The 10,002-nt window shown below is 33.9% G+C and overlaps 1 protein-coding gene across 1 annotated transcript; it reads right to left on the minus strand.

Moving 5' to 3' along the window:
* Window positions 1-558: 558 nt before the first annotated feature.
* Window positions 559-8,782, minus strand: LOC114182268 (histidinol-phosphate aminotransferase, chloroplastic-like). Its single transcript, XM_028069098.1, has 10 exons — window positions 8,630-8,782; window positions 8,210-8,467; window positions 7,636-7,719; window positions 7,246-7,400; window positions 7,047-7,144; window positions 6,472-6,580; window positions 5,848-6,005; window positions 2,213-2,355; window positions 1,848-1,988; window positions 559-896 (listed from the first exon to the last, which is right to left on the minus strand). The coding sequence occupies exons 2-10, from the start codon at window positions 8,459-8,461 to the stop codon at window positions 765-767; spliced, it is 1,272 nt and encodes a 423-aa protein (XP_027924899.1). The 5' UTR covers window positions 8,462-8,467; window positions 8,630-8,782; the 3' UTR covers window positions 559-764.
* Window positions 8,783-10,002: the final 1,220 nt, after the last annotated feature.

The following is a 10,002-nucleotide window of genomic DNA, read 5'->3' on the forward strand; positions in this document are numbered from 1 at the left end:
AAACTTGACGAAAATTGGGACAAAAAAGTATTTTAATCTTATATTTTAAAATGATCATTCTTAAATGTATTCTAATTTGTATAAATACAACATGCAACAAAGATTCTGAAATATAAAACATGCATTCGAAAATAGACATTTCAAAATATAAAAACACTAGAATAAAATGTCCACATAAGAGTAATTTTGAAATTTTCTTTTTTCAATTTAAAATGGGTGTAGAAAGAGATTTGTTAGCTGAAGAACTAATCAGTCATAGTTAACAGTGAATAAAAAATAGACGTCTTTGAATTTGATTCTCATCGACTTCAAATTACACTAATATTGATATATTAAAAGAGTTTATAATATAATTTAAAACATCAAAACTAATATTTCCAAGTATATTTTAGAAGGTACAACAGAGGAACAATACCTAAAACTCAAGTAAACAATCTGAACTTGAAACAATTGTAGGTCTGACATCAGAACAATGGTTGTTGACCCAGAAATAAAAAATAAAAAAAAAAAGACAAAGAAAGGCGTAGCATAAATGGATCTTAAATAAAAACATACAAATTATGCAACTTCAACAAATTGCAAAACACAATCTTTATTATGGTCCATTTAAGCCAATAACATATCAAGCTGAGTTCACTTACCCTCCAAAATTAACATACTTTTTTTCTAATTTTGGAGGCTCTATATAATGTTAGCTAAGGGGAGTTCAGCAATTACACTTATGCAGTACTTGTTACAGTGTTTATTTCATTAAAATTTTGCTACTACGACAGTTTCTTGAGACACTTCATGAGTGCATCTGTTTGTTCAGGCTTACCAACAGTTACACGAACGTACCCTTTCAGCTCTTTCTTGTCATAGTGACGAATCATCACACCCATTTGTGCGAGGTCCTCCTATGCACATAAAAATAATGTCTCACAGTTGGAATCAAATTTGCAATAGGTGTTTGGGAAAAGTTGAAACAAAAGGCTCTACATTCTTCAATATCGGTTGAAATTATTGTTAAATAACTTGAGTCTCACAACCTAGTCTCTATATGTTTAGACAAGATTCTGTATGAACACTTCAAGAAAAGAATAACATTATTCGAAGCTAAAGTTTGCTTTTAACTTGTGCATGAGCTAACTTTAGTTTATTGAGACATTTTTATTTTTTTCTTTTTAACTTTCCTAAACGTGGTTATGCAAAAATGGGTCCAAACAGACCCTACAATTAGTTTGTTTAAGATTAAAAAAAGTGATTCTAGTATAAAATAATTTAGTGGTTAGTTTTTTCTTTAAAAAAAGCAGAGAAGTTGATTCATGTTTGTTCACAATTAAAAAAACATTCTTAAAAAAAAAAACTGGTTTTACGAGGAGTTGTTTCAACTAGCTTTTGATCATAATTAGTTCTATGATTCTTCTTATATAATGTAGATTTTTGAGGGTGATTAATTCTTGGTACCATCTGATGTACTGCATCCAGCATAATTCTAAATTGTGCTTTGGATGAACACTTCTCATGATAGAATGAATAAACACAATAAAAAGCATGCCAATTATACTGTGGAAGTAGGGTTTATTTCATCAATCATCAGAAAATCTCAGTTAGCAAAAAGCTTTATTAAAATAACTATTCTTCACAACATATTATCCACTACTATTCTTAAAGTGATTATTATCATAAGGAGATCAGAATGGTCATTTTGGGGGACAGAAAAGATGTCAGTCAAATCAAATACCAAACTGAAATGAAGTATCAAAATTTGCACCAAACAATAATTGTACCAACCATTTATAAGAAAAAATAAATAAATAAAGAAAGAAAAAGTTTATATGTACAGAGATAAGGAAAGGAAGATTTACCTTTAGCTTCTTTGCATCCTTTCCAGATGTAACCTCACAAAGAATGAAATTAGAATGGCTTGGAAATGGCCGAAGGAATGGAACTTCCTTCAAAAGGTCATAAAGCCTCCCTCTTTCTTTCAGCAAAGCATTTTTTACATTCTGTATGTTAGGACTGACACATTAGCTTTCATTTGTCTTGAGAATAATAACATGTAATAAAAGATGCAGGGTACTTTAGTATTTTGCATATCTTGTAATTGCACCCAGTATGCTTATAGATGTGATATGACAGTGCTGGATACAATTGTGTTAAGGACTTTTAAACTCCTATAACCAATTAACATAACATACATGTGTTATATGCAAAGGTACAAAAGAAAAACCTCTAGATAGGTAGGATTTTGCAATGCTGCACATGCAGAAATTTCAGCAGCAACAGATACATTATATGGCTGCTTTGCTCTCCAAAGAAACTCAATTATACTCAAAGGAAAAGCTCCGTATCCTACTCGAAGTCCAGCTAAACCTGAGACAATTTGAAAATTATGAATATGAAAGGTTTACATTATTAGGACAAGGACCCCAAGTTAATTAGTAACTAACCATCAGTAACAGGATTTTGCACATACTAATTTGAGAAACATATTGAAAATTAGTATCTAATCCATAAACTGAAAATTTACAAAGAAAATTTCATTTGTAGAGTGTTGTTGTTGGTTATTCAGCTTTGCTCCCAAGAATTGAGGTCTACAAAACATTTACCAACTGAAAGTCATCCAGGTAAATCATAAACATTCTGCTTCCCTTTCCAATCCTATATCCTACTACATAGACTAAATACAACTACTTTGGCTCTTGTTCACTCCAACCAGTGTCATAAAGAGCTTCTATCCAATCTTCTTTGATTTCAGATCTTCAACTGACATGTTTTAAGATAATTTCCAGTTGCGATTTAATCCACTTTCAAGTAGTTTTTGAACACTGTTACCAATCGCCAACTACCATCTCATCAATGTGACAAGTTCAAAAATCTATTTTGCCATCTGTGACTTTTTTCAACATCATTTGCCACTGTTCACTAGTCAGATTTTTTGGCTACATTTCCAACCATCCCCTGCCAGATCTAGATCGTTCTTATCATGCCCAGGCGGAGCAGAGTTCACGCATAGACAATACCCTGCTGTCAGTATTTTCCATGTGCAGCAGCAAGTGTATACCTTGGTCATGCTTCAGTTGATCTCACCATTGCCAGATTTGTGCAGCCCTCCTGACCCAAATCTGAACATGGTTTGTGAATTTCTGGCTTGTGACCCCTTTCTCATGTTTTTCACCACAGTTTGGTACCTTTTATTCGCTCTCCTTGTTGATCTCATACTCAAATTTTCCCTCTTTGGTTCAAATCATGCAGTGCAAGATTGCAGAGGAATCACCCTAGCCCCATGACTTTCCCAGAAAAATCAGCCTGGCCTCAACATGGCTATCCTAGAAAATCATCCTGGCCATGCAGCTTCCCCGACAAATCGTCTTGATCCCACCATTCTACAATCATAAAATTATATTATTTGATTTTCTCAAATGGTATGCATATAAGAAGCTCAAAGCTCAGAAAGTTGTGGCTAGAGAGGTGTTAGAATATTTAAATATATCTTATAATTTAAAATTTCTTAAATTATCCATTGGGAGTAGTTTTCCTATTTCACATAATCTCCTAGGATTGTTGCTTATCTTGTTTGTTTATCTCATGACTTGTTTCTCCTAGAAAGTGGAGTGTATATACTATAATTTAGTTATATCTAGAGCTGATGTGGAATCTCCTATATAACTTCTCACACTAAGGATTGGGCATCTCATGCGTGGAACTAAACATTTGTAAGCTGTCTAATAGTGGTTCAATAGCAGGTGACACAATAGACCTACAAACCTTGTCAGGATAGACTCTGCTACCATCTAATAAAGTGGTTTGTAAACCTAATTCTACTCATAAAACCGGTTTGCGCCTACTTATATACTATTATTTGACTATATCTCCGATCGATGTAGGATCTCAAACATTTTCCCTAATTAATATTAGGATTATGAATACATCAACACAATATAATACATCTCAGTTAATATCAACTGTGTTTCAATTAACTCTCTTCCTCCCTCTACACCTAAAAACTCCTAATTTTAACAATCATCAAATACCCCCTTATTTGTTGCTACTCCAGCTTGCTTTTGCAAAATATTGGTGTCCAAGTCAATTTACTACTATACAATGCTATAAACATGTAGAAATAGTTAGTGCACCTAGGTAATTATTATGTCTAAGTTAGGAGGTTGGGTGTTGGATAACCCTTGCACCTAGTTATAACTTTTGATGATTAATCTTCCTCTTGTATCTCCTTTCATATCTATAAATAGAGCAACATGAGAAGGGTCTCTTAAGCCCTCTAATCATATATTTTTCAGTTTTAATCTTAAGTTGGTATCAGGGCTGGTCAATCCCACACTAGTTTCTATCATCCTGTCCACCACCATTAGTCACCGTTGTCCATGGTAGTCCATCACTAGTTACCACTGTCTGCGGTTATCCAGCAAGCTACCCACTGCTCTTTTTAACTGACCAAAATTTTCAGCCACTATTCTCTGTTGGTTTGCCGCCATCTGCCGTTGCAGTTTTGTCCAGCGACCACTGGAACCAGGCTTGTGTCCCTCACGCGCCACCTTCCCGCCACCACCATAGGAATCATCGGAGCTTCCTCTCTCTGTTCAGCCCCTTAGATTCCTGTTTGGGTGAGGTCCCGAAGCCACCCTTGTGGAAATCACCCTGGTTTAGGGTTTCCCTTGCTGTTTTCACATATCCTCACTGTATTTTGTCCCCTTGATCTGAAATGGCCACTGCAAGTGCTATTTCATTCTCTAGAAAAAGCCCATAACGCACAGGTTCCAGGATCAGAACCTGATACCAACTTAAGATTAAAACTGAAAAATATATGATTAGAGGGCTTAAGAGACCCTTCTCATGTTCCTCTATTTATAGATATGAAAAGGACGTACAAGAGGAAAATTAATCATCAAAAGTTATAACTAGGTGCAGGGGTTATCCAACACTCAACCTCCTAACTTAGACATAATAATTACCTAGGTGCACTAATTATTTCTACATTGCAAATATGTTGACCAAGTCCTTAAGGGGACCTTGAATTGAGTTTATTTGTTCCAAGCTTGGTACATACAATTTGTATGCTCCAGCTTGAGGGGAAGTGTAGAAATAGTTAATGCACCTAGGTAATTAATTATTATGTCTAAGTTTGGGGATTGAGTGTTGGATAACCCCTGCACCTAGTTCTAACTTTTGATGATTAATCTTCCTCTTGTATCTCCTTTTCATATCTATAAATACAGGAACATCAGAAGGGTCTCTTAAGCCCCTAATCATACATTTTTCAGTTTTAATCTTAAGTAAACAAATATTCAACTTAAAATTCAATGGTTGAATATCGGCTACTGGTGTTGTAGGACTACACCAGTCTGGACCCGTGCTGATCCACTACCACACAACGGCTTCACATTGCAGCTTCCATGAAAATTGCAATCACAGTCCCGATGGGTGTCATATTTAACGGAAATTGCTATTATTATTCATTGACCCTGTCCCCCACCATTGCTTCTATAGTAATCTTAGCAAATAAAACTTTCATGTTAACATATTTTTCGTTAAGTCGAATTTAACCTAAATCCACCCGGCTCTAACCCTTTTCATATATAATTCTCCATAACAAAAAGAAACCGCAGAGATTATATTGCATCCCATAAAATAAAGAACAATAAATCTCAAATTTTTCAACTAAAGCATGCATGTCTAAGCATTCAGACAAGAAGCTTGAAAAAAAAATTATTAGTTTTGATCAGATCACACAAGGGAACAGGTTTTACAATAAAAAAGAAACATCACGATAAGGGAACAACATGATATATCAATTCATATTCAAGTTTACTTGTGTATAATAGGGAAAGAAAAAAAGTAGTAAAATACCAGCTCTTTTGCTAAATGTGCGAAGAACAATCAAATTCTCATGTTTCTTCACCCAACTCATCCTCGATTCAATTGCTGAAAACTCAATGTATGCTTCATCCAGTATCACCAATATGGGAAGGTCGAGTATTTTTAAGAGAACATCATCATCAATTATGCTGCCATGAAATTGTTAGATTTAGATCCATATACACAATACCATAAGCAAACAAAGGAAACTAAAATTTCAAGCATATTAATGATAACAATCATCTCCTGTCTTAGCTACTATATCCAGATTTCGTATTATTGATGAAAAAGAAATATACTGCCTTCATTGTGGAACAATTTTGATAGGACACTACAATATTGCACACTATTTTGTTTTTGGTCACCCAAAACATAAGTACATTATATCCAGACGTACTAGGGGTGCCCACAGAAAACACTAAGGTGCCTACTACACTATAATAACAGGGAAGCACTGACTGAAGAAAAGCACAGTTGAAAAGAAAAGTGCACAAGGACCTCCAGTAAATTCCAAGAAGAACAAATTAACTGAAAAGGAAAGCACTACCACACAACTATAGGCACCTAATTTTCTAACTATTCACTTTGACGTAAGAAAGGATAATTAACAGTTACCTCCCATCTGGATTATTTGGAGATGTCAAAAATATGCATTTGGGCTTCTCTTGTTTAACAACTTCTGCGATCTGTTCAACATTCAAGCTGAAGTCTGGCTTCCTTGGAACTGCAGTTTAAATAATGCAGATGGTTATGCACATCTGACATGGCATAATAAGAAAAGGTCAAAACACAGTAAGAAAATCATAGACTGCAGGGAAGACAAGGAATAATATAAATAAATAAAAGGGATGAATCAACAATAAAACCAAAGATCATTTTGTTAGACAAGACTAACAAAACAATAATCTAACTATGATCATGACATATTATTATCAGTAATAAGTTAAATCATTTACGTCCATTTGTTTACATTGGTCAAGTACAAAAGGATTCACATCATGATAGGAACAATTTAATCTGGCAAGACTGAAAAGCTAAAGATCTATGATTGATTTCACGAGAAACCCCTTACTGTCTAAGGTTCAATCAGTTTTACAGATATCAGTTTTTCATTTGAATTGTATAAAACGGTGCATTTTAAAAAAAAAAAAATACATTTTGCAGTTGTCTCTTGATAATGTTATTCTTACCTTTGATAACAAGTGCTCCATTTACTGCAGCGTCAAATTCATACATGGTGAAGGTTGGAGGACAGTCCACAATCTTGTCCCCAGGATCAAGCACACAACTGTAGTGTATCATGGTGATTGTCATATCTGTTACCAAAACTAGCATAAATAGAAAAAGAATTTGAGGCTTATCTAAAATAGAAAAGGTATAGGTTCTAACCGCATTATCAAATCAATAAGCTCATCTGCACCACATCCCGCAAGAATATATTCAGCTTCAAGTCCAGAATCTTGGGCAAGGGCTGCACGCAATCTGCGGCTCTCTGGATCAGGATAGACATATGGGAACTTTATGGATCCTAGGGCTTCCATGACCTGTCAAACCTCTGATAGTGTCAACTCAAGTGTAATAAAGGGTGTAAGGTTCAGCAATTAGCTTGCATACATTTGAGCATAGCTTAGAAAGTATTCAAAGCTTAAAAATTGAAAAAGATAATATTACAATCAATAGCCATGGCATTATTAAACATCATATTACCATATAATCATTTTCCACTTTTACACAATAATATGCAAATTTCAGACATTAAAAAATATAATAAAAACTCACCTCTGGAGGGGGACCATAAGGATTTTCATTAGCATCCAACTTGACAATATCCTCAGGCTTCCGTCCAAGACGAGCAGATAAAACCTACAACAGAAAGCCTCCTTTGTAACTAACTAACATAGTGGTGGAACAGTTTTTCCGACCAAAAGACAAGTGCTATGGCCAGGGATCCATAGCAAATGTTATAAAAATTAGTGCCAAATGCCAAACTACCCGTATCTTAACGACAAGCAGATAGACAAAATTAAAGTTAAAAAGCTTGCAATTTGAGTGCAAAGCGTTTGCAAGCAAGCAAGCAACCCCTCTCACAGAATAGAAATACTATAATGGACCAAGAATCAACAATGCCACAAGGTACAAGAAGAAACAAACATTTATCTTCAATTTTAAAGTAACAACTACACAAGTACGTTACCGGAGCTAAACAAACAGTAAATATGAAACAAATGACAAGACCAAAATCTTGACAAGAAAATTCAAACATTGCCCAGAAAAATAAGGAAAACTAAACATTGTTGGAATAGTCACGAAGAACCAACAAAATCAAAAGGAGTTGGCTTTTGAAGACACAAACCTCAAAGGGCAAAATGGGCTGATAAGGAGACAACTTCCTCAGATGCTCTCTGATGAAGGAGTCACCTGTCACCTGCAGAGGACCATTGTTGACTTGCTCCACAGGAATGGTAGAAGCCATTGCCACAAACTTCCTCCGATTCCCCTCAAATGAACAAATGGGTTTTGGAGATAACCCCACTTGCTGCTTCAGATTGGTGTTGGACTTTACCCAGCACAAAGCAGCTGAGTTGTAGAAATCAATCACACCCATTAAAACCTACACACAAATAAGTAAATAGATATAATCAATAAATGAAAAGGATTCAAAATGACCCAATTAGAATAGCATATGAGAAAGAAGGAAGAAAAGAGAGCATGACATGATTGTACCAAAAGCATAAAGGGAAAAAAAATGAGAGATACGAGGTTAGGGACATACCCTGCACAACAGGCAAATGGGGAACTTGGCAGAGGTTTCTGTAGACACCAACAACAATTTAGAATGGAAAATGAAATTTGCTCTGAAGAAGACAAATAAATCATGAAGGCGTAAAGGTAAACCCTACAGATCCACATAATGCAGAAAGAAAGACAAAACAAAAATAAATACAAAAAAAATACAAAAAACACTTTGTTTTATGTATTGTTTACTGACAAGGGGGTATGTAACAATTTTTATCCACGTTATAATAATAACATATTTATCATTAAACCTTATATTTTAACAACATATTCATCGTTTATAATAATTATTTGGTTTTGTAATTTATTAAATATTCAAAAATTATATTTTTTTTAATTGAGTATCTGTAATTTATTATTTTCTGTTTGTTATTTATTATATGTTATTTTATAAATTGATAAATTTTTATTAATATCATTTATAATATCTTGGTCGAAAAAATTTTCTAACACCTTTTCGAGAAAGATAAAGGAGTTTTAGAAAGGTTAGAAGTCTTCAACAACGTAGATGTGAGTCAATTATGAGTGAAATCATATCTAAACAATGTGATTTTTTTAACATACTAAAACTTCTAAAAGACGGTCATATTTTTTATTTTGCACGCACGAAAAACCTTGGGAAGGAATTGAATATGAGTTTCATGCGTAGCAAGTGTGAGTTTTAGATGATAAAGACGGATTTAAACTGGATCCCATAATCGAAATCACTTGAAGTTTTAGCATGGTTCCAATGGTGGAAGGAAGAAGTTTGATGAGAGTAAGGTGTGTCAAAGAGGAACATTTGCGGTAGCTAATGTAGGGTTGTTGTGAATGCAGTTGTAGTTCAATTAGAAAAAATTATAAAATTGTACGATTGTAAAATATAAGATCATAAGATTATGAAATTCGGTTAACATACATATCGTCTAGTTATCAGGAAAAATAAACGGTAAAGACAATTGAAAAATATAATTCTTAAGTAGATTATGAAAAATTAATAGAAACTTAATTAAAAATTCTTAAATTTATTAGGACTTAAAAACTTAATTAAATCTATAATACGAAAACATTTCCAATTTCCCATCATCACTATTCATTATGTAGTGTTTTTCTATTATGTGCCATGCATGCCCCTCCATAATACTCTTTCTTTTTTCTTTTTCAACTTCTTTCTTTTATATCTCTTCTCTCCCTTCTTTTTTAAAAAAAATCTTCCATATATCATCTCTTTCAAAATTTGATCACCTTGGGATAGTGGGAGGTTATAGGGATCATTTTTACCCTATTAGATTTTCAAACAAAAGTAAGCTCTTATCTACTTTAAAGATGATTTGTTCTTTCTTTTTTCTTATGTTTTTGTTATCAATCTCA

This window comes from Vigna unguiculata, chromosome 4 (assembly GCF_004118075.2).
Source record: "Vigna unguiculata cultivar IT97K-499-35 chromosome 4, ASM411807v1, whole genome shotgun sequence".
NCBI classification, from domain to species: Eukaryota; Viridiplantae; Streptophyta; class Magnoliopsida; order Fabales; family Fabaceae; genus Vigna; species Vigna unguiculata.